This window comes from Callorhinchus milii, unplaced genomic scaffold (genome assembly GCF_018977255.1).
Source record: "Callorhinchus milii isolate IMCB2004 unplaced genomic scaffold, IMCB_Cmil_1.0 Scaffold1, whole genome shotgun sequence".
Classification (NCBI taxonomy): Eukaryota; Metazoa; Chordata; class Chondrichthyes; order Chimaeriformes; family Callorhinchidae; genus Callorhinchus; species Callorhinchus milii.
The window spans coordinates 15,326,587-15,353,082 of NW_024704742.1; the positions used below are offsets into that span (position 1 = coordinate 15,326,587).

The 26,496-nt window shown below is 39.6% G+C and overlaps 1 protein-coding gene across 3 annotated transcripts in view; it reads right to left on the reverse strand.

Moving 5' to 3' along the window:
• prdm5 (PR domain containing 5) overlaps positions 1–26,496 on the reverse strand; it is a 152,950-nt gene that overhangs the window by 102,121 nt on the left and 24,333 nt on the right. For 2 of the 3 annotated variants that reach the window (XM_007891490.2, XM_007891489.2), the window contains exons 4-8: positions 16,568–16,739; positions 15,588–15,762; positions 10,726–10,818; positions 10,349–10,470; positions 5,048–5,127 (exon numbers count right to left, since the gene is read on the reverse strand). In XM_007891490.2, coding sequence (XP_007889681.1) covers positions 5,048–5,127; positions 10,349–10,470; positions 10,726–10,818; positions 15,588–15,762; positions 16,568–16,739 — 642 coding nt within the window. The remainder of the gene's footprint in view (positions 1–5,047; positions 5,128–10,348; positions 10,471–10,725; positions 10,819–15,587; positions 15,763–16,567; positions 16,740–26,496) is intronic. The other variant, XM_042341060.1, reaches the window with a different exon arrangement.

A 26,496-nucleotide genomic window follows, 5' to 3' on the forward strand; every position in this document is an offset into this window, starting at 1 on the left:
TTGAAAGGACTCCGTACAGTTTAAACAAATAAAATTTCAGACCGATTTTACGTAGTTGACTACCAATCTCTACTGCATACCAAATTAAGAATCAGCGTACTGTATTGATTGAGATTTGTCTTGCACATCATGCTGTAACTACACTACCTTTATCTGTAGCATCACAATGCTCAGTGTTCATAAAACACAATCATTTCATTTTTAAAGTTATCTTGTGGTAAGACTCACCTCACAGCATAATTTCCCAATAGGTTTGAGTTACAGCAAGGAGCAATTGCAAGCAGTCTGCTGCAAATATAACGGTCCCATTATACATACACTTGGTGTCTAATGCATAGAGGGCCATCACACACAGGGACAATATGACTGATGTCTATGTCACCTATAACCACCACCATTGGTCAGTTCTTTCTGTAGGGCAGTGTTGGCTCCAAGTTATGGAGTTCTGTTCACTACCTGCCTCTATTGGCGTTATGCAGCAGCAGAAGCAAAAGGTTAACATAAAGAGTGAGGAGAAAATTGGTAGGAAAAGTAGTTCTGTTGTTTTTACTATGGATCAGTAAAGAATTATATATTATAAATGAACTTGAATTTAAATATTGCATATGCAGTGCTTCAGAACTATTACAGAGGTGATCATTGAAATATAATAATCCTTGCCTTTGATATAGTGGCTTATCATGCCATCAAGGTGTCTCGAAGAGTTCACAAGATTTATTGTAAAGTATAGTGACTGTATATCTGTAGGCAAATGCGGTTGCCAGTTTGTACACAGTATAGTCCCATGAACACCCATGAAGTGAACGACAAATTTTAAGGGTGAGGGGCAGATATTGGCCCCGACACAGTAAGAAATTTGCTTTTTCTTTTTGAATAGTGCTATGGGATTTTTAAATGTCCCCCTGAATAAATTAAGTTAAATTAAATGAATTAAGAGCCCCAAGCAGTGTTGATGCAAAGTACAAACCCAATGCATGTGGAAGGACATATCTCTTGTTAACTTTTGTCCTTTAGAATTATAGTAGCATTATTTGCAAAGTACTGTAGTACACCAGGTTATTGTTTTTAACTAAATCGCTGGGGAGCAACACTTGAAGCCTAATGGTTTGCTGTTAGCCTTATTTATTAGGTCTGTCTGCCTATCCGGGTGGATATTAAATATCCCGTAGCACTATTTGAAAAGAGAAGGGAGAAGCGTGGACAGTGCTATGTGCTAATTGGCTGCCGTGTTCGCCCACAAAATACACAGTCATGTCAATTTGTGATAGTGTGATGTGACTCCACTGAGGTGCTTTGAGACATCTCAATAGCGTGATATATCAAATGCAAGAATGATTATTTTCCTAAGGTATAGGGGATTTATTTTACAAATTGTATACACCTCTAAAAGGTGCCCTCTGAGACATCTTCTTTCAAAACTGAAGAACCTTAGCTTGTTTAATCACAGCTAATGACAGTAGATACCTGTGAATTATATTCAATGTACACAAACGACACATTGCTGTCAACAGTGAGAATGAGAAAAGACTGCACACAGAACAGGAACAAAAATCAAAAATCAATTAAAACTTCCTCACCCATAATGATTTTTAAATTTTTTTTCCAAAATAAATGTTACCTTGCTACAATTTTAGACAAAGTGTGTTTCATACCATCAGCTGTCAGTATGACACAATAGTAATGCTCTTGCCTCTAAATCAGAAGATTATGGGTTCAAGCCTCACATTAGGATTTTGAACTCAAAATCGAGACTGATATTCCATTGCAGTGTTAAGGGTTCACTGCATTGATGGAGGTGCAATCTTTAGTGCAACATTACACCAAGGTTCTTTCTAAATGTTCTTATTATGGGAACTCCCTCCTCATTGGCCTTCCCAACTCTTCCCTTCACAAGCTGCAGATCATCCAAAACTCTGCAGCTCGTGTACTCTCACACACCAGGCTTCGTGACCCCATCACTCCCACTCTCGCCCGACTCCACTGGCTCCCCATTCCCCAGAGGATCGAGTTCACCTTTAAGGTCATCCATGGCCTTGCCCTCTCCTACCTCTCTGACCTGCTGACTCCCTACCAACCTGCCCGCTCCCTCTGTTCATCGGGCTCCGGCCTGCTCCATGTCTCCCGCCCGACCTCCCCTACCATCGGTGGCCGGGCTTTCAGCCTCTCTGCCCCCATACTCTGGAACTCCATCCCACGGTACCTTCGCATCACTTCCTCCCTTGCCTTCTTCAAGACCGGTCTCAAGACCTTTCTCTTCGACTGTGCCTTTGGTCTCCCTCCCACCTCTCTGCCTTCCCTCATCCCTACACCGCCCTNCCCCATGCTCGGGCCCCGACACCTGACTGTTCCAGCACTTTGGAACGTCCTCCCAACGTGAAAGGTGCTCTATAAATATAATTTTGTTGTTGTTGTTGTTAAAGATCCCATGATAGTATTCAAAAAGAGAAGGTTCTCTGGGGCAACAATCTCACAGATAAATTTGATCATTTAATGTGTGATTTGATCATCATGGCTGTTTGTGGGACATTGCTCTGCGCAAATTGACTGACATAATCAGCAGCAAAATACACCACCATTACATTTTACAGTACAAATCCTGTAAAGCTTTTTGAAATATCCTTCCGAAGTGAAACTGAATCAAATGCAAGGATTATTATTTTATTACCTAATCTGATAGCAACAATACCACCCCAATACATTCTGTGCAACACAAGAAGAAATGCTTGAATGTCATTTGACTGTATCATATACCCTGCAGGCAATGTACCATAAAGGACTATAGAGACCAAAGATAATTTACTCTTCCGGTCCATTAGAACCATCGATCGCCTCTAGAGAAAGGCATCAGCTCTCTATGCCATATCTGTGACCGAATGTAATCTTGATCCGGATTAACTTTTAATCATTTCTAAATTGTATTTGGCACTTAGCTTCAATATTGCAAAAATCTGTTGATGTAGTGGCAATTTGCCCTAAAATATGGATGGTCAGGATACAGCTAATGCATTGATTCGATCATATTATTGCGTTGCATCAGTCACTGACAAAGGGCAATGTATAATTTTACACTGCATCCGCACTGCTTCGAAACTGTTCATACAGAAATGTCAGTTAAATAATTGTAATTTATTTATTTCTCTTGCTCGGCAAACAAGACAGCTCAGATAGCTCACCAGGGTAGTCATTAAGTCTAGAACAGAGCACTGGGTGTTTTTAAACCTTCCATTCCATCATTTAGACTTTCACTGGCAGACTGAAACGCAGCAGGAAGTTAATAGCTGAAATTAGAGTTACAAAGTGCCCATCACTTGCTTTCCCTCACTGCCTTTTGTAGCACTCTCCCCAGCTCTGCCAAATGGAGCACTTGTTTAAACAACAGTCATAGTTGTGCCATCTGCAGTGTTAACTGTACATCAGATCCCTGTGTTGTCTATTTATATTGCAATGACGATGACCCATACTTAGCCACTAATGACTTATGAGCATCATCAACAGTGACAAATATAAAGTCAGTATCATTCCTCTCTTATGATGAAGCACAAAGGATTGTCTGGTGTAGCTCAAAATGGAATGCAAATGTCAGTAGTATTTTCTCTCAGTGTATGGAATGTCTGGAGTTAGTTTTTTAAAATAATTTACTTAAAACCATACACATTGCTGAGAAACTGATTCTGTTCGAGTTTGAAACATATTTAGAATTAATAAGTATTAAAGAAGCCAATTGATTAATTTTAATTGTAATTTTTCCCACCAATGTATATTCCTTTCATTTAAATATAGTGCCTTTCACGTCGGAAGGACATCTCAAAGTACTTCACAGGATATACTGCAAAGTGTCGAGCTGTATTTTGTAGGTGAATATTTCCCCATTCTCCATCTCCTTTCCTGAAGTCACCCAACACCTTTTCCTTCTACTGTTTGACAGATTCACAGGTACTGGCCACCATGCAACCATTGTAAATATTACAGTCTGTTTTAGATTAAATCATAGCAAAGGCATATGTTTGGGGAGGGTGGTGGGGGCACTTGAATATGAAGCTCAAGGGATGCTGATGTATTCTCAGTTGCATTTACTGCCAGGTGTATATTGCAGCATTTCTGCCAACAGAAGCTCTATGTTATAACCCAAGCACCACTATTGCCACCATAGGTTGTTACTACTATGTCCAGTCCTATTTTTTACATCCCATCTCTAGAGCTGGTTTCAGGCTCACTCTCACTGCCCCCAGGTATGCTCACTAATGTTTTTCCAGATAGATGAACTGAAACATGCAGCAGTTTAGCTGTTCCAGTGGAGAGATTTGTTTTCTCATCCAATCACACCTTTATTTAAGTACTGGAAAGGGACTGCCTAACAGGCATCTGATCATTTATGATGTTGTCATTGATTCAATCCCTGCAGTTATTGTGGACATTACAAGGGAGGCACTCAGCGCTGTACACACAGCAGTGAGGCTGTGCACAGCAACAGCTGGAAAATACAGAACAGAAAAGCTTTTCCATTGATCGGTGAGATGATCACAAAAGGCTATCAATTGAGATTATCCCAGAGGATAAAAAGGAAAATGTATGAAAATAAATGTTTCACACAGAGGGATGTTAGATTAGAGAATGCCTTACCACAAATCATTCCTTTAATGTCTAATTTATACTCAAAATTCTCCTGCTGATTTGTTGGGACAATATAGAACCATATTCAAATAATGTCTGTACAACAAACAACATCAGTTCATCAGTATACAGATTGAATTATATGCATGCATCACAAAGGGGATAAAAAGAAAGCAGATAGCATTGGAAACTTCAGATTTTAGGCTAGAGGAGGTAATCTGACCACAATGAGGATTAACAAATCCAACTCAATGCACTTATTAGTCAATCGAGTAACACTTTCTATTCATTAAAGTGGTTAGAGCTCGTACTAAGGTTAATTAAGAGATATCTGAAGCCTTTAGCAAAAGGCTAAAGAGCCACTTGAGTGACCTAACACCCGAACACAAACACAGCCTGCTGTGCGAGAGCTGGAGAGAGGGCTGGGCTGCCTGACCTTTCGATGCTCCTGTAGGTTTGCAGCCGACGAGCACTTCTTATTGCACACGGAGCACATCAGCCGCCTCCGAGAGTTTCCTGCAGCCAAAAAAGAAACACCAACACATTTTTAATCAGGAAGCACAAGAAAGGCCCCAAAACACATATGCTGAGATATTAGCATCCAGGGGTCTACTTGACAGACATTGAATGTCTGCGGCTTTACCTTACTCAGAAGGTATAGGGTTTCTGAGGATTTCAGGCTAAAGACTTTTGAAAAGTAAAGCAGCTGAAAATCATGCATTGGTTCCACAATCCATAGTGGCAAAAGCATTAGATTTTTCTGTTAATTTATGGCAATGACTAACGAATAAATTGAAAAAGACACTAAATGTTGCAAATCTATTGCCCGGTCCAAATCTATTGCTTCTTTACGTTTCATCAAATAGGCGGCAGTGCAGGAACTGCTGTTTGGAATCACTGCAGTACTTAAAAGATTGATTCACTGTGAGAGAGGAATCTCTACTTTGAATAGTTCAGGCTGGTGTTTCAAAAACACCAGCTACCAGAGAGCAACTGGCTCACATCAAAGATGAGCAAAAGGTGAAACTACCATTAATTTTGGAAATAAAACTATGTCAAATAAATAAAATTGTTCAGAAGATAGAATTAAGAATTATTTTTATTGGCTGTTAATTCCATAATTAAATTGCACTTGTATTTGCCTTGTACAAGTGTTTACACGCATTTCGAACAACTCTCATAATTGACCCCATGACTATTGGCTGGACATCTGAGATGCCTCTCTAAAGCTTACTCTGCTTGTCCATGCCCACGAGTTTATGTCACGCTTTATATACATTGCCACACACTGCTGTGAGCAAAATGGTAATCGTGTTCGCATACATTATACACAGTCACGACACTTAATAGTATATCTTGTGAAGCATTTTGAGACTTCTCGACGACGTGTTAAAGTGCTATATCAAATGTAAGCAATTATTATATTACTAAATGTTACTAACTAGCCAAAGAAAAGGAGTACTGACTGAAGAAAGGAGTACTGACTGAAGAAAGGACTTTGTTAAGATGACCTATGCATTGATTTAGTTTGAAGACTATAGGACATCAAATGCATTTTTCAAAAAAATCCCTTCAATAAAGGAATGATATTCATCTATTAGATCTGCTGTGTTCAGCTATGGCAATTAATCATGACACCTATACCAAAACATTACACCACAGGTCAAAGGTTGGTTACCAGATGTACTTTGCTTCCTGTTCTCAACTGGTTCAAGGAGTGATGGACCGTTCAGCTAAGTATCAAGACCTGCTTTCAGTTCAAGGACAAATGAGCATCTGTTTGGTGCTTCCGTGTATATTATATATGTAATATACAGTAGCTTCTCCTAGTGGCGACCTTTTCTGATTTTCTTTGTATGCTTTGTTTTGAGATCGATAGGTGCTCATGAACAAATTGGAGCTTGAAATGTTTCAAAGTTGCTGTGAAATGTGAGGATACTCAGACCTGAGAACAAATGGGTGTTTATTGGGGATTTCCGGTGAACTCTGTAGACAGAAATGAAAACACTCAATCTTTCCCATGTCAATGGAGCCAGGATCAGACCAAACATCTCCATCTCTGCAGCTTTCTCTCCATCCATGGAGACCAAACAATTTACCTATTTGTGGCTTTCACTTGATTTCAGTGGGGAAGAAAGGAGGTTGTCGATACTTCAGGTTACAGCAAGTGGAGCATCTGATGCCTTTGGTTGGCTAACAAAATATTTTTTTCTTGATTGAATATGTCTTGATTTATGCAGTTGGCCAACCAAAAAGGTTTATGCCATAAATCAAGAAATATTCAATCAAGAAAAACCTGGAAATATACTACCCAATCGAACACAGACTTACTTCAACTAATGCGAATGCTTGGGGGCTGCTTCTTGACGGCCCCTCGGACCGGAAACGTTGGTCGGCACTGGCCTAAACTGTACAAGTTCCAAATCCTGATGTGGACTTAAATCCAAACCGTTTGACTCAGAGGAGAGATTGCTACCAACTGAACCAGATTGACCCACAATGTTTTCTGATCTCACTTCTAACCGTCCTAGTTCTAAATTACTGTAGTAGGCAAGTTATGTAACTGTGCATTTCAAATTATTTATAGATTTTGTTCAATAAAAAAAATATTAAAAACCTGGAACACCAGAAGGCAGCTTCCCTTTTGGTTCCTTTTGTGAATCCAACTTGAATTCAATCAATACATTACTGATTCTGCTCTGTGAGGAGACCAGACATAGCCTTCACAGCCTTGATCCACACCATTTTAATTTACAAGAACAATACACACTGCTCAGTACTTCCATCGACTATTAGAAACAAGCTATTGAATAATTCAGAGGTCAGATTTTCAAATTATGGCTTCCAAAGCCAGTTTTGAACTTCAAATCCACCAAGCTTGATTAAAACATATGTCCCTAAGACCAGAAAGGACTCTGATAATATGCCAAATGGGGAGAAGAGTCACCCTCATTTTAAGGCATTAGATACCAAAATCTGTTAGCATTTCCACCCCCCCCACCCCTCCCTTACTCCCCGCCATTAGGGATTGAAAATAAATAATAATAATAATAATTTGGTCACTCAATCCACGACAATTGGCTTCCGCGTTTCGCCCACAAAATACAGTCAATTCACTTTACAGTATATTCTGTGAAGTACCTTGAGACGTCTCAAAGACATGATAAAAAGCTATATCAAATGCAAGGATTATTATTATTATTATTATTATTGTTATATAGATAGATATCCTCAACAAACAGATCACCAGGAACCAAAGAGATGGTAACAATCCAGAGAGATCACAAAAAAAAGTACAAACAACTCCATTACTATACTGCTAGGGATCCTGCCTATCTCCTGACCCCATGGATCAAGTACACACAGACTCCATGAATAATCTCATGACTAAAGTCCAGCCACGTTCTATTACGCCCACACCACGTGGTAAAGGTTTAGGTGAATGCTCTCACTACTTAGAACAGCCCGGAGAGAAGCACAAACCCCGCCCCCCAGATCATCCAAGAGCGTCTGCACAATCCATCAAACCACGACCACTGGAACAGATACAAATGAAAATCATTCATCATTCGCCTGCAATTTCACTCAGTAGCACCTGTACAAATGACAATTTTAACATGTAACAAGCCATGTGCCCTCTGAGCACAATTACTATTCAGAAGCACAAGCGGGATAACTAAAAAGCACATTTGGAGTCAAAACTGGTTAAAACTGGATTTTCTCCCCCAAAAAGATCAAGTAAGCTAGCATGCCGCCTCACAATGATATTTGACTGGACTCACTGTATATAGATGTTCACAATTGAGACTCATTCTAAATATCTACCACATTTTCCCAAATGTAATCACTAAATAATAATAATAATCCTTGCATTTGATATAGCCCCTTATCACATCTTTGAGACGTCTCAAGGTGTTTCACAGAATATACATCAAAGTGAATCGACTGTATATTTTGTTCACGAAATAACAGTGATTTTAGAGCTTAGTGTCTTTTGATCATAAAATAATCCTTGTATTTGATCAGTACCTTTTGCTTCAATAGGAAGTCTCAAAGCACTTTCACATAGTTTATTATAAAGTGTTGCGACTGTGTTGTCCCTGTGTAGGCAAAATGTTTAACTGTTTGTATAACGGTGGGAGGATTGTGGATGGGTTTCGCCTTAGTAATGTCACTGAAATACTTCACAGACACATTGCAGATCAGAATCAGCACAATTCAAGCTAGTCTGGGATTTCCACTTGGGATCCTTGACTCACCCTGAGCCCCTGGAGCCAGATATCCATTTAAACTAATTCCTTCCACGTAATTGTATCTGCCTTTTCCTATATCAAAATCCTAAACAAGGTTGCTCCTATTTTAAAGTCATTTCCTTTTGTTTTCTAAATATTCTGAGCAGACCTCTCTGGATAGCCTTTCAGAAGTTAATTTGATGAAGATGCTGGTGCCAAGCTTTTAGGAATTTCTACCAAGATGCTTTTTAATTGAAGAAAGCAGGAGAGCATTTATCAATGATAATAATTATCCTTGCATTTGAAATAGCGCTTCATCATGTCGTTGAGAAGTCTCAAAGCGTTTCTCAGAATATACTGTAAAGTGGATTCACTGTCTATTTTGCGGGCTAAACAAAGCAAAGGAATGAAAATTGAGAACACAAGAGAATCGGCAGAAAAGTTAAGGATTGTTTTTGGTGTTGCACCAGTTGCTCTCCATTGCTATGCGGCAGGATGCTTTGCATTGACTAATCTTTCAGGGCTGTTTATAACAGAGTTATATTGCTCAGTTCTCGTCAGAAATTCATTATTCTCAAAGTCCATCCTATGCATTCTTCTGCAGGTCGGATAGTGACAGTGAAACTGTGTTCTGTAATGTTTAGTGCTCAGCTATTCTCCTCAGCAGCTGCTAATAAAGCAGATCATTTCCAGCTCAACTTTCACTTTCAGATTAACCACGCTGCTGTTTTCCAGAATAATAACATGTTTGCCTACAAATGCAGTCACTACACTTCACAGTAAATCCTGGGAAATGCTTTGAGAGGTTTTGATGATGTGATAAAGTGCTGTATCAAATGTAAGTATAATTATTATAGAACCTGCTGCTTCCGCAATCTAAAACAATAATAATAATGTGGTCATTCAATCCACGACAGTTTGTGAGACACCGCTGTATGCAATTGGCTGCCACGTTTCGCCCACAAAATTTACAGTCAATTCACGTTACGATGTATTATGTGAAACGCTTTGAGATGTCTCAAAGACATAATAAGGCCCTATATCAAGTGCAAGGATTATTATTATCATATAAAATCAAATCTGGAACAAACAAAGACATCACAGTTGGAGCACAAGCTTTCTCACTTGTCAGAGGTAGGATATGAGTTTCAGATACTCATAAGATCAGTTCGGTTGAAGAAGGCCCTTCAACCCATCTGATCTCATTCCTTGAGAATTCTCACCCTCCCATCCTCCCATCATAACACTAAGCTGCCTTTTGAATGAGTTCAATGTCCTGGCCTTAACCACCCTCCCTGGCAACAATTCCTGGTTAATTTCCCTCTGAGAACAAATATTCCATCAGATTTCAATGATGAATGTTTTAAATATATGATAATACATTTGCTTAATGAAGAATTAAAAGAACATCCCAAATTCTGTTGTCGAGTTTTACAATGTGAACAATTATGACAATGCTCCTTTAATTCATTGCAAGCAGGGAATTCTTTGCTTCGCGGTCTTACCTGTGTGTACATTTTCTTTGTGTTTCTTCAGGGCATCTTTGCTCTTGAACCTTTTCCCGCAGCTGTCAGCCTTGCAAACAAACCTGGCATCCCCTTTGCAGGCTTCTTTATGCTGCTCAAAACTGCAGTAGACAGTCGGTAAGAGCCACAATGAAATACAAAACGTAGCACCATTCTGCATGCAGACTTGGTTTAATACATGCCACACAGCCTAATCTCCGAGTTCACCATGCTTTGCCCAACTGAGACAGAAGAAGCAGAAAGTAATAATTTACTATTTTGTTTTAAACTGAATGCAAACTGCCAGGTTTGAAACAAGCAATGCAGCCAGAAGCAAGGGGAAAAAAGACTACAAAATGGGCAACAGTGTACAAAACCTTGACTCGGAGCTGAAGGAGGTACTGCAGACTGCACATTGATAACTTTGCGAAGGGTCTCCAGGAATAACATTTTCTGTGCACTGTAGAACACTAGATTAAAAATAGAACAAGTACAAAATATTAATTATTAAAAAATATCCAAAGACAACAATAACTTGCATTTATATAGCGCCCTTCATCTGGGGTAGCATCTTGGCGTGCCAATCGGTACAACCACATGTGTATTAAATCAAATCTAGGTATCCAAAAACATTTAGGAAAAATCAGATCATGATTTTCACTATTGCAGTGGCATTTCTACAGCAAGGTTTTTTTGTGTGTCTGAAGGAAATTTGTGAAAATACAATCAATATTGCACCAATGTCAATTTGTTACTTGATGATCTGGGCTTCCATTCTGGAAGCATTTCAAAGCACAATAACATGCACATAATACATGGGAGGGGGCATGATCGTGTTATCATTCCATGAATATAGGTGTCAGAGTAAGTGAAACAAACTCATCAAATACCATGGCTGTGAAGACACCTACGATGACACCAAGCTATGTCCAAGCACCTCACTGGATCACATCAGTTACGGCCTTTAAAATGTCTTGGCACCAAGGTGGTTGGATGCACTTTCACAACATAAGTAATAGGATTATGCTTTCAGTGAGACACTGAACAATAAAAAAAATTCAGCTGTCAAAAACCTATCCATAGGTTCAATGCACACGAGTTTCTGTGCTGGGGTCACTCACTGAATATCTTTGGTATTCAGAGCAGCTACCAACTGCATTTCTTTCACTTGAGACGTGGGCTTTCAGAAATAAGTAACTTTCTGTCTTCAACAGTAGAACAAAAGGATAACAAACTACTGCAATTGCTGCAGCCTGAATTTAGAGTGTAAGAACAACTACTTGCATTTACATAGTACCTTTCATTTCGGTTAAGGTCTCGGTGTGCTTCATAGTGGAGGGATCTGGACCCAAAGCAAGGGAGAAGGGGGAGATGACCATAAACACCGTCAAAGAGATAGGTTTCAAGTCGGGATTTAAAGACAGATAGAGGCAGTGAAAAAGAGGCATGGAGTTCCAGAAGCTATTATAACTTGGAAGATGCTATACCAGATGTAAGAATCATTATTATTAAATGGGATTTTTTTTAGTCAGTTGAGTGTCTGACACACGCGGAAACCCATCGCCATGCTTAAGAGTTTCCAACCAAACAAAGTCCCACCTTCACATAGAAATGTCCTTGTGTATTGAAGTGGAATTCCGGAGATTATTAGGCACAGCCTAGTTACAGCCAAGACTTGTGGACTTCAGAGTGTGATTTGGGGTACTGCTGGAGCTTAATCAGCTAAAAACGCAAAGCTTGCGATTAAATAGGACTGAGAAAATAAACTCATAACATTAATTTCAAATATAGAGGAGAGGATATAGTTTAGTATTCTGTTGCAGAGAGCTGTCGTAGGCATAATGGGACAAATGGCTTCCTTCTCGACTGAAAAACTCTAAGACTCTAGTTTTGCTATATTTGAGCTCGTATAATATGAAAATATAAAATTGAGATTAAATTATGAATTCAACAGAAAACTTTAGCCATTGCAGTTTGGTGCAGCCAGTACACATGCAATAATAATCCTTGCATTTAATATAGCACTTTTCACGTCTTCTAGACATCTCAAAGCACTTCACAGAGTATATTGTAAAGTGAACTGACTGTATTTTTGTGGGCGAAACGCGGCAACCAATTGCACACAGCAGTGTCCCACAAACAGTCGTGGATTGAAGTGAACAATTTATTGTTGNTTTTTTTCTTGAGGGATTATCATCAGGTGCGTGGAGTAAGGAAACTTGCCCAAGGTTTCGCCCTGCTGGGAATCGAACTCAGGTCTCTCACGTGCGAGGTGAGTGCTCTAATATGACAAAGGCTCTAACTACTGAGCTACAGGACTCCTTACAGGAGCTACATACAGCATTGCTGCTATAAAATACAGCAGAACAGCAGCTTTATGGCAATAGTTCACATCACATCAGTCCACAATACCACTTTATCAAAGTAAATTTGCCTCAACGTGAAATCTTCCAACAAAAATACCAACAATTTTAAAGAAAACTATTTGAGATAAAGAGAAAGAGAAAGCCACAGACCTAGACTCACTGACTATGAACAGAGATATCATTATGACTAAGAACAAAATATATGAACAAAATTCCAAGAAAACATTTGAAAGAGATGAAGGAGAATGGTATAGACCTACACTTGCAGACTGTGACAAGTGCCCAGTGACACTACTGTCCAGATGGAGACATGAGATCTGATCACTGAATGAGTTACAGGAAGGTAACCATCTACACCTGTACTCCAGATTACCTTTAAAGGGGAATACTCAATCTAACAGACATTTGAGCGACGTAGCAGTGGATGCTTATTCCCCATGGAGCCGTCTCTCAGTAGAAAAGAAAGGTAGTCAAGGATGTCTTCAGGAGAGAGAAGAGAATTGGAGGAGGGAAGATTTATGTGATGGAAAATGTTGTTCCAGAAAATGACAAAATGTACTATCTGATATTTCTCACCTCGCCTTAATGGGCACATTATCTCCCCCCCGCCGGGTTATACCGTCCCTTTCAATAGCATCAAATCTCTTAAATCCTTCACACAGATAAGGGTTGTAGGTAGGGGATCTGGCTCTGTGAAAGTTTGGCCTCAGTCCCAACTTTCTTTGCTACTGAGCCATGAAATGGCCAATATGTTTAAGCAACGTCAGAGCTGTCAGCCTGTATGTCAAATACCTGCCTGTCATTCCAGCCTAGTATTTTACAGTTATGTATCCTACAGGAGGTTTTATGAGACGCCAATTGAAGCATCCAGATGGCTGCTGAGATGCCCCCTGAGAAGGATGTGGAACACTGACGATAAATGGCTTGAAACATCTAATAATCAAAGAATGCCACTCAATGATCTGCTTCAAAGTGAGGTTGAGCAAACCATTTGTACTTACCCGCATACATATTTTATAAAGAAATGAGTGCAGATTTGCAAGGAGGTCACAAGGCTGCTAGCAAAGAAGGGGTTCAGATAATTCATAACTTTAAACAATAGGGGTATAACTATATTGATGGCTGTTTAGTGATATTTCTGAAGACAGTTTTTTTAAAAATCCTTTAAGAAATACTGCAAAATTCATCCCATTTTCCATAACCTGAAATTGGATTTAAGCTTTAAACTCTTTTTCTGGCATTTATTTTAGTACAGTGAGCTCTACAGAGCAAGCAAGGCTTGCTGAATTGCAGTGCTAACATGGTTTCGATATAATTTTATAGTTGTTTTAAAAAATATATTTGCAAGGTTATTGAGCACATATTTTATGCATCAAATAACATCTGTCTGAGGGTACAATTGAAAAGCTATTAAAAGCGATCACAACGGTCTGAATAAATAGTCCAATTCCACTGATCCTAATGTTATTGACTGCACAAGATTCCCTTGGTCTGTGTTAGCACATCTACTCCTTTGAGGCAGATGAAGGCAGTGTTGTACGAAAGACCCTGCAGCTAGAATTAATTCAACAATAAATTGATTGAAAAAGAAATAAAACTAATTTATTTATTGTGGAATGAAGGTATTAATCCCAGTATTTTATTGTGTGCTGCAGTTATCTTCAACAAACAGAAAATCTCATTCAAAAGAAAACAGCTTCAAAACTCAAATACTCATGTTTTCTCAAATTGCTGTTAAAATCAATGTGCTATCAGACACATTCCTTCAGGAGATGTACATTACAACCAAACAGTCTCATTATGATGAGGAAACAAGCTCCATCAGACTGGTGTTCTGTTAGAGGAGCTGCCAGAGTGATATGACTGCAAAATTCACTATACAGTCACAAACCATTACTGCAATCCTATTCTGTGCCATTCAGAGATGCAGAATCCATCTATGTATAGCCATTTTACCTGAAGCTACATAGAAATACATAGAGTTTTCAGTACAGAAACAGGCCATTTTGCCCAGCCAGCTTATGCCCGTACAGTTCACATCAACCTCCATCCCTCCACTATACCCCTCTGATCCTCAAAATTGATGCAAACAGTTTTACGGTAGATGGCAATAAACAGTTTTAATACAAAAATGGAGCACTTTGCTTGAGTCAACAATTCTTTGACAGTGAATGCTTGCAACCTCTTTCTGAAATTTTGAAGGACTCAAACAAACTCTCCAACCACTAAGTATAAATTAGATAATTTTTACATGGTTAGCCAAATTTGTCACCATCTGATACACGTGGAACCCAGGAGCATACTTAAGAGTATCCAAACCACACTGGGCATTCCAAATGTGTATGCCCCTTGTATTTTCCAACAACAACTTGCATTTATATAGAGTCCTCCATGCTGGATGGTGTCTCAGAACACTTACGTTCAAAGTCCCCTCTCAAGCAGTGCAAAGACATAATATTGTATTTGGGGAAACCATTAAAATGTCCTACTGAGTGGCCCGATGTTGAAGATTGATGATTGAAGTGCACAAGATTCTCAGATGAGTCTACCCACATCACAATAATATCTGCAAACAGAAATACCTCAATTCTTCTGGAAATGAGGGTCCCAGTCTAACACTTAGTATTTATAAAACAACGTAAAGGGGAAATCTGAAATAGAGCTAGGCCAATATCATTTCAGTTGCTTTTGTCCCTCAGAAAACTTGAGCTGGTGAATAGTTCCCAAGATAAAATTCGAGGCTCACTTCATGGCTGTCTGTGAGACATTGCTGTGTGCAAATTGGCTGTTGGTTTCACCTACACTTCACAGTAAAACCTTTAAAGCTCTTTCAGGCATCTCAACCATGTTATTATCTCTGATGCTCTACTTACTGTCTCTGCAAAGCCTGTTTCACAGGGAATTTCTTCCCACAGTTTCTGCACTTGAATTCTTTTTCTTCGCTTGGCTTCTGGTGTAGAGTCTGCAGGTGTTCAGCCAGAATCTCCTGGCTTCGAAAACTGCTCTCACAATGGGGACAAGCATAGTCTTCTTTACTACTCAAAGTTTCTACATGGGCAGAAAACAGATGATAAGTTCTCTGGGAGGTGGACTGTAAACCTACTCAAGCAGTTTTAAAAGACAGGCACATTGTAAGGGAATAAGTGAAAATCTAACAATTCATTGCACTGTCTTGGCAAATACTATTTATAAAAAATATGTACAGGATTGGCACCACTCCAATAGTGGGCACTGACTACAGTGGTGTTCTGTTGTAATGTGGTAGACCAGCATTGACAGGACCCAACCACTAGTTAATGCTTCCACGATTACTGCACATGAAAGACAGCTGGCTCCATCGGTGCATCAAAATACCAGACAGCAAAACATCATGACTGACCTCTGGGTCGTCAAGCTACTTCCTGAATGCAAAACCTGTAAGAAAATGCATGTTATAGGAAAATGCATTACCATGAAGTTCCACTGAATAAAGGTAACTTAAGGTGCTGACTGAAACCGGTAGAAACGCAGTCACCTTGAGTTACTGCCTTTCACTTTTTAAATAAATGTTTGCCTCCTTTATCCACAGGGCCCCAACTGCAATTAGTTCAGGCTTTCCTGGCACAGGAACTGCACTTGCTATTGTGTTGTTGAGGTACAGTTTGAACACTATAAAACAAAGCAATCTTAAACATATGTTTGGTAGAACAAAGCAATTTGTAGCACCACACTGGTACTGCAGTCAGTGTTGAAATGAATTCAACTGTAAATGACAAGGAAATCCTAAAAATGGGTTAACGCAGAGGGGATTGTAGAACCTCAGCTCTCAACTGAGTTTAATGCCGACTTTCACGATAGAGCCCATGTCCAGTACCTTTATCACTAGCTGGCTGTATCTCTTTGGAATTTTCTTCATCGTCTTTGTTGACTATTTCTTCCTCTTCTTCCTCTTCTATTTCCTCCATATCGCTATCCAAGTAACCGATCAGTAGTTCTGTGTCTGTTTCAATGTCATCTACGGCCAAATAAAAGATGTTCTCTCCTTCCTGAAAACAATGGGAAAGCAGTAATGTACATGGTGCCATCACTTCAACATTGGAGGTCACTCGGTGGAAAGGTTACTGTGGATCCAGTTCTTTGCCAGATTCAACATGTGATCAACAAACAACTAAAACAATTAGTGCTCATATAGTGTGCTTTCCACAGGGAAAATATCTTAAAGCACTTTACAGAGATAGAATGGGAGCACGACCTAAGAGGGAGAAGGAGGGGTAGAGTTTGATGGCTGAAGGCACAGACAAAGAGAAAGGTTTTGACAGTAGAGTGGGTGGAAGACAGAGGGATTTCAGAAGAGAATTCCACCTTGTGGGTGCAATGTGAAGCAAAGCCATGATGGCATTTGAAGGTAAGGACCTTAATGTAATTAAACTTGTGGCTACATCCTGTAATAGTCCTCAGATCTGACCTGGGTTGGTGGGCAGAGGCTTCAGAGAACATAATCTAGTGTACAGTAATCATAATCATTATCTGGAGAGGTTTTCAAAACCAAAACTCTAATTTCAAGCTCACTCATGTCAAACCACTGTACACAGCTCACCACTTCTGTGTTATACAGTATCTGGGGAACAGATCCCATTTGCTGCGTGAATTTTGACATACACTTGAATAAAGGACAAACAGTGCAAATGGAAATGATTTACTGCAAGATTGATTCATTTGCAGTTTTTTTAACAATATAAGTAATCATCTCTAAAGTTTCTGATCAGTCTAAACAGACGATATACAGTACAACTTACAACCCCATTACAAAGCTATTTGTTATCACATAGGTTTGTTTATAGTGGGAACTGTGTGAAGTATATTCATTGCAGCCAGCTGGTTGATTTTAAGTCCCACACTAAAATTGGCTTCTGTGTCACTAGGTCAGCACCAACTCTACGCACAAGCAATGATATCAATGGCGACTTAATGACCTGAAAGTCAGCCATTCTGACTAAAACTAATTAACTTCCAGGTTCCCATCAATGTCACTTCCTATGCTTTGCGTATACATGGCACATGGGAAGTGACATTGGCATCAACCTCATAACTCGCCACTTTTTAGCTCATGGGAGTCAGCCAGTACAGGGGAAGCAAATCGATTGTCTGTGTACATGTGAAACAAAACCAGTTATCACGGCCCTGTTTATGATGCAGGTTTGGATTTTATGGACCTCTGGCCACTGTGTTATAACAGAACTCTACTGTATATGGCATTTTCTACCAGCCAGCTTAAAATCAGCACAAGACTCAGAGATCTATGTTATGAGAAGAGGTTCATAGAGTTTAACTTATTCCCACGGAAAAAAAAAGATTAGGGGGAGACATCATACAGTTCTGTAAACTAACTTTGCCAATCTGGCTCAGTTGGTAGCACTCTTGCCTCTGAGTCAGAAGGTTGCAAGTTCAAGCTCCATGTTGGGACTTGGAACTCATTTAGTCTCATCTAACACTTCAATGCAGTGCAGGGAATAAGACTTTAAACCAAGGTCCTTTCTGTCTGTTTAGGTTGACTCTATCCCATGGAACAATTCAAAAAGAGAAGGGAGTTTCTTTGCTGTCCTGGCCAAAATAAAATTAGTCATTCACTTGTATGGCATTGTTGTTAGCAAATTGTCTGTGATGTTTACTCACCAAACACACAGTCACTCACACCCACTGCCATACCTGACCCTTTTGCTTGTCCGGTTCAGGACTTCTGTGCATCCCACAACCGTTTCGCACTCCTACCTCCAAAACCTTACAGTATGCCCTGTGAATAGCTCTGAGACATCCTCACAATGTGAAAGGCACTATACCAAATGCAAGGATTATTATTAATCACAAAACATACATTTGTTGCCGATGTAAGCAACAACAAATTGCATTTTTATAGCACTTTCATGCAGGATAGTGTCCTGGAAAGGTTAAGTAACGGCGGGGTTTGATGACGATCGGGGAGCAAAGGAAGGTGACTGTAGACACAGTCAAAAAGGAAAGACTTCAGGTGCTATTTGAAGATAGACAGAGATGGGCATGGTGGAGTTCTAGCGTTTGAGGCTGAAGGCACAGCTGCAATGTTGAAGTGGAGGAGTTGGGAGATGCGCAAAAGACCCGAACAGCTGAGGAAAGAAGGATAGAGGATTGTGTGTGAAAAGGTAAAGTAGTGCAAGAGCATGATGTGATTTGTAGGTGAGCCTGAGATCGTGAAAAGCAGACTATTTAACCCACACTTTAAAACTAAAGAGTGTAGGTTTAAAATGAAATCCTCAAGTGGGACTGCATATTAGATATAGATTTGTAGAAAAGATTCCCAACAAAAGTAGCTAATGATGTTTTGTTTAAATCCTTTAAAGATTAAGTATAGAAACATTTGTTTAAAAACATTATTAGACGATACAAGTATAGAATGCAATGAATAAATACTTCATGGGGCACATTTTTATGTTGCTGGAGCTGGGGGAGGGAATCAAGTCAGGTTTCAATTGTAGAATGGATAAATGTTCTAGTGGTTTTGTTTAAATATAAAATTTGTATTTTAAGGAACATCCATCCATAGCTTTTCCTTGGGACAGAGTGATGGGTGAAGGCAATGATGGGATAGAAACTGCAAAGTTCATGAAAACATCTTGTTCCAGACTTTCTTACGTTTTTGGCTTCAGTCTGTTGGTGTGTTTCACTCTCTGTGGTGGTCTGTGGCCAATGTCAACAGGGTTACCATAAAGGGGATAGAGATTTTCTGGTATGTGCTCAGATCAAAGTGAAAGCCAAGCTTCACTTGTGATGGGGTTATGTCTCATGGGTATTGTCAAGATATACAAGACAGACTCTGTTTCCCCCCCTCCGTCTGCCCATCTCAACCAGTCAGGATCAAGTGTCAGCCTGGCTTAGGTGAAAGAATTCTCACCTCTAATTCAGAAGGTTGTGGGTTCAAGCCCCACAACAGGACTTTGAACTCACAGGTTAGGCTGATACTCCAGTGCAGTTCTGGGGTGGGTTGTATTGTCATAGGTGCTGACCTTTGGATGAGAAGTTAAACCGAGGTACTATCTGCCAGTTCAGGTGAATATTAAAGATCCCATGGCACCATTTGAACAAAGAAGAGAGTTTCTCCAAGTGTCCATACCAACAATCCTCCAGATAAAATTGGTCACTCAACTCATTGCTGAGTGCAAATTGGCTGCTGCATTCATCTGAAAAAGCATAACTTTACAGTACATCTATCTACTCAAGTCAGTCCAATTGGCCTGGAGACTAAGAGCCGATAGTGCTTGTCGTCACTGAATAATTTTCTAAATGATATTGTAGCAAACCTTGGAAGCAAACATTTATTTTTAGAAGAAGAAATATTACACAATCAATCTCTGCTCTCCTCAAATATTACATCATCATGAGGTACCATTCATTTGAGAAACCAAAGTAACAGCTGGATGATAGATTAATTGGAGGAATTCATAACATTTATTACCTTGCTTACCCATTCCCCACCCATTTCAAAATCATGCTGTGGAGATTGACTTATAGATTTGTCAGCCTCCATCTCTGCAGCACAGCTTCCAGACTCTCCTTGTCATGGCTCTGCATCTGACTAACGGTCGAAAAATCTGAACTCATCTGGATTGGAGTATGCGGCTATACCCGAAAATGGCAATTATGCAAATAGTGTGGTCACTTTCAAACCAGAAACAATTTAGTGATTTTATTTTTACACTAAATATCCCATAAGTAGGAACGTTAATTCCTTCGCTAATACCTGCACCTTTTGAGAATAATAATTATTGCATTTGATATAACACGTTTCATACCAGAAGGCGGTCTCAAAGTGCTCATAGGATACACCACAATGTGTAGTGACTGTATATTTTTTTGTAAACACACATGGCAGCCAATTTACGCATAACACACAAAACCAATTCTAAAATTCTGCTGAAGTCCCACTCTATTACTTCTACACAGAATGCAGTCCCATAGTAAAGTGATGAGCATGTTCGCCTCGCATGCTAGATGACCCAGGTTCGATTCCCGGGCAGGGCAAAACCTTAAGCAAGTTTCCCTTCTCTACATGGCTCTGTTTACCTAGTAGTAAGTAGGAACCCGGTTGCTTTGTCAATTAGGGGATCACTTTCCGTGGATTATTATCCCTCTGAATAAAGAATTTGGCGATTCAATCCACGATCATTTGTGGGACACTGCTGTGCGCAATTGACTACTGTGTTTCGTCCACAGTTCACTTTACAATATATTCTGTGAAGGCTTTGAGATGTCTCAGTGATGTGATAAGGTCCTATATCAAATGCAAGAAATATTATTATTATTACAAACTCATCAAACAGTCCATGAGTTCCATACTTCACAACCATCACTGAATGCATTGCACACCTCGTTACTATTCGGACCTTGTTCACTGTTCATAACACTGTCTATGAGTTTTTAGGAACAAAGGGACAATGAAGGTTAACTATGTAATAGTCTAAGAGGGCTCTAATTGCCTCATCAAGAATAAAATATAGTACATACAACCGCTGAATCTGGAGGATAATTAGGCAATAACAAAAGAGCTGATCGAGAGAGAGTAGCTGCTGCTCCACCTATTTTAGAGGATTAGTTGCACAAAATGATACAAAAAACAAAAGCGCATAATATTTTTGCATTGCTGGAAGAGGACAAAACTGACAGATACATATTTCTACACAGTATTTACAGCAATTTTTAACCGTATTGACCTGGTTGAAAATTCAATATTACCATAAAACTAAAAGTGCAATATGCTCTGTCGCATGACAAGCTTCTGAACTTGATTGTGCTATCAGGGGGTGGAGAGCGCAGGTCAAGCGCTTTTCACAGGAAGGAAATTCTCTCTGTTTGCTCTCACACATGTTTCAGGCACTGGCTACAGTCACAGACTAGAAGGCATGTATTGCAGAGTATATTTCTTGGATTAAGATAACAGCCAAGAGCAAATAATCAACTGACCAGGAGAAAATGATGACTCACTGACAATTGCTAAAGATCCTGTAAGATCGGAATCATGTGGAGCAGATATGTTGTAAAATTTGGTTAGGGTTCTTGCCTCAAAGTAACTGTCTTCAAAGACTTGGGATGGGACTGAAATTGGTGTGGAGGGACAAAACACTGAAAAAGTAAAGCAACAACCAGATCTGATGAGAAAGGGGGAAGAAATTAAAATGAACAGAACACTGTAAAGGCCTTAAAACTTAGTGGAATTATCAGTTCTCAGAATGTTTAACAAATCATTCCTCAACTCCACCCCCTGCGGTTTGATTTTCAAGCTAACCTGTAGAGTGCCTAGCTGTAACACACACATTTGTCATTGAAGGACTTATAAACAGAAGTCTTAGTATTTAATATCCTCTCTTTTTGTAAGTTTCCCAAACTAACTTCAAACGGCTACATATATGGGAACAGCTGTCCCAGCAGTAGGATCCAGATCAGTCTCTGAGAAAACATGCACCATGGGAGAGTACTGCTCCAGACGGCAAAAAGCAAACCAATCTCTGTCTAATGAGTTCTTCCAAATGTTGCAATAAATCCTAGTGTTTATCTGATTAACATCCAGCAAAGTTAATTAAACAATCACCGGACTTCATTCAGTCCCGGATTTTATGAAGCTTTTTTTTCCCAGCACGAAGGCTGGTTAATGATTTTTAATTATGCAATAGCCAAAGAGATTTACATAAACTGTCATGAGGGTTCAGGGTCGCTCTTTGTAATGTTAATAACTTGGAAGGTTCTGAAATCAAATAAGCCGAGGGAATCCAAAGCAAACCTCTGGAAAATCCAGTTATTCCTGAGAAACTGATCCGCTGAACGACACGCTCCGTTTCCAGCATTATCCACAACAGTGAATAAGCGGAGGAGGACGTGATCAAGGGTCCTGCGATCGCTTCTCTCACTGATCTACGGCACAGGAAGTCACAGAAACATCAACCCACTGCCTCAGCTCACTCCCCTTTGCACCATCTCTTCTTGGCTGGCCCACGGCTCAGCAACTGCATTCTGTCACACACTGCAGGGCCTCGAGTCTCAGCAAACGTTTAATTTACTCACAATCCAGATTGCAATAAATCATTTCCAGCAAGCAGATGAAAAGTAAAAGACTTCTAAGCAATGTTCTGCAGCTTCTAGCTGTCAGTCGGGTTATAAAAACAACTTGAAAAATGGAACAAAATTAGATACTTTTCATTTAAGATTAGATGCATTTTTTTTTCTTTCTCCTCCTCCGATCCTCAGATCCTAAGGCGACCCACAACTTCCCCCGCTGACAACTTGGGGAGATTCCTCATTTCACCCTGAGGGGAAGATTTTTTTCTTAAAAGCAATTTGTGTCGTCCAGAGATTCCAATTTGGAAGCCAAAACTCTTCGCCTGGTACTTATTCAGAACTTGGGACAAAACATAGAATGATGGGATGTGGTCTGCGGTCCTGACTTTCCACAAAATGGGTCTTAAATCTCAGCTATTAGATCTGAGAAATGCCTTGATTTCAAGCAGAGAGGAATAAATAACTACAGATATGTATACACAGAAATTTTAATCACAGATTATCGACTGTCCGCTTATGGCCTTCTATGTCAACAAACTGTCAATGTCGACAGAAGTGGGTAGAACTGTATATAAAAGAAACACTGATCTCCTCTTGTATGTGGGCTTCAGGCAGTATTGATAAAACCAAGCTGACTTGCCCTCCCAATGGAAATTGGTGAGAGGCCTTCGGAGGCCGAAAAGAGGAGAGAACATCTGGGGATGGAAATTCCAGCTGGGTCCAGATTTACACTACTTTCACAGGGTAATTGCCTGCCACGTTTCGCCCATAAAATACAGTCAATCCATTTTACAATGCAGTCTCGCCCCCAAAATATACAATCAATTCACTCTACAATATATACTGTGAAGCGCTTTGAGACGTCTCAACAATGTGATAAGCCTAATATGAAATGCAAGGATTATTATTATTAATATTATATTACAGAATTGGCAAAATCGTTAATGCAGTGTTAATTTTTAGGTCAGTTTCCTGCAGGTTCTTTTAAGAACTACAAAATTCAACTTCCAAATTAATGCCTGGATATAAGAATCTGCCAAATTGCTGCACACTCCGAAAAGCTAAGAAATTAGTATAAGTTTGGCTCAGGTGGAGTTTCTCTCCCCACCCCCCCAAAAAACAAATCCAGTAAAAGAAATAAAAATGTAACCAACAGTTATTACCAGACAACAGAATACACAAACTGGTGTACAATAATGATACAGCAACAGTAAAACTAGGTTGTGTTAGATCTCAATTACATCTTTGTATACTCAAAAGTCAGAACTAGCTACCCAGACCACACACTCAGCCAACAAAATTATCTAATGCATTTTGGCAGCATGTAGAATCATAAACATGCTTTCTGAACTTCATCCCCTTGTGCTTCAACAATGATAATCCAGAATGATGTGTTTATCTTCTTTCAGTATTATAAGATGCACACTGTAATTACAACGTGTTTTAGCCGTCTGCTGTGAAGATGCAGCGAGACCTGCCGGGATAATTCATCACTGCACTGTATGACACTCCTCAGCTGCCTCATCTCAACGTGCTGTGCTTAAACTTTGCTTGCAATGGTCGGCAGCCCTGCAAATATCAAAGCGAAAGAAAAATGTAATTTTTTTGTGTGTTTATTGAAAAGCTTTTGCAGCAGGAATTCCCAGCTGTTTCAGCCACAATGCTTCTGTTTGTACAATGTTTCATGTTAGAGACTGGAAGCAGAGATCTCCAATTATCTTGCCCTAAAGCTATGATAAGTGAACACAGCCTGAACCCTGATCGATTTGCACATTCTTCACTCAAGGCCTGAAAGTTTGGCCCTTCTTCCTGTTGGCTCAGTCAGCACAGAGACAGCCAAGGCCGACTTAGCCAACAGAAAGAAGGAACAAACTTACAAAGCCAAACTTACAAATAGGGGATACTTAAGGTGCCAAAGGAGTGGGGCTGAAGACAGGCATGGTGCACTGGGAGAAACTCCATTTTCTTTCCAACCAGCGTCATGAGATTTTTAGCATTCACCCAACAGGCAGCAGTTTAGGATCTGACCAAGGTTTATAGCTCAGAAAGTTACAAAGAAACGCTGAAACATGACAAAGAGCTGAACGGCATCTGTGCTGAAAATTTCTATGTTTCTATTGATGTGGAGGCATAGTAGGAAGCAGCAGCCTGAAATAAACAAACAAACCTTTCATCTTAATTTGCATCACTGAACACTGCTTTGGTGAAAACATGTGGAGTGATGCTTCTCAGGAACTGCCACTTCAGTCACCTAAGCCAAGTAGCTGTGTTGCACTGAAAATGTATTTATTTTCACTTCCTGTGAATTTTAAATATATGATTATTATGACATTTTCAGTAAGTTAAATATACAGTGCGGAATAGTTTAACTGCTTTGAAAGAGACTTTACTGCAAACTACAGGGGACAAATCTGGATTTAACATTCCATGTACAAAAATATGTGTATTTGGTGGAAACCATCTGGGAGCTGATGATACTACAGCAAAAGCAAATTCATGTGGCAATGAGATCATGTTGCCCGCAGGTTTCGGAAAAGTTTAAAAAAGGATTTATTTTGAAAACAATCAAAGAGGCTTCTATTATAAGAGAATTTAAATCAGGCCTCAAGTTCTCCATCAAGCTGGCTCATGAACACAGAGGGGGCCCAAAACCGGCCCAACACGTAAATGATATGAGAATCAAGGGGAATGAGAAGAGAGAGACCCCGTGAAGAAGTAAAACAAATAAGAGAGAAAGAGTTGCATGAATGTGCAAAGCAGGTGTGAGTGTGAATTAAAGGATTAACTCAATAGGGCTGACTTGTTGAGGGTCAGCTCTACCCCCACCAGTCTTGGTGTGAAATGTGTCAGGTATGTTTACATGTTAACCTCACATTAGTTGTAGGAAATTAAGGGAAATCCATTATGGAGGAGACCGAATATATTCAGAGGAATGAACAAGAATGGATTTAAACTTCTCAAGATAGAACAAGATAGGTCCAGCTTTCGTTTAAAAAAAAATGAAAATAGAGAATATTTGTGAGTAAAAGTAGTCATATTGGGGTGTTCCAAATCCCTAGAGTGTGAGGACCTGAAACCTTTGGGGAGAAATTTCACTTGTGTCTACATTTTCTTATCATTTCTGAGCATCCAGAATTTGGCAAATTGTTGAATTTGCCCTCTTAAGACAGTTTTTAAGTTAAGTTTTGTGGTTCTTAAAATAGCATACTGAAAACTGACCTCAAAATTAAGGCTGTATTTAAGAATTTGCCAAATTCCAGCACTCTGAAATTCTAAGAAAATAGAGTAAATCTAAATCCAGATGAAATTGGAATGGAAGCCAGGATGTCAGCCAGCTGATGCTTCAGTACAGTAAATGGGGGAGCACTGCATTGGCAAAGATGCCATCTTTCAGAGGAGATGTTAAACTGAGGTCCCATCTGCCTGTCAGGTGGACATGAAAGAACCCATGGCACTATTCAAAAAGAGAATGTCATTCCTCTTGATATCGTGGCCAAGAATCACCCTAGATAAGCATTCCGAGATGCCACCACGCGTGAAGTCTACAAAGATTTACAAAGATTTATATAAGTGCTAGATAAGTTTACAAAGTTTTACAAAAACATACAATATAGAAAGAGGCCACTTAATCCAATCAATTGTGCCTGTATTTATACTCCACACAAGATGCTTAAAAGCATCTATATTGTATGATTCAACTATTGCTTCAAGCAGTGAGTTCCA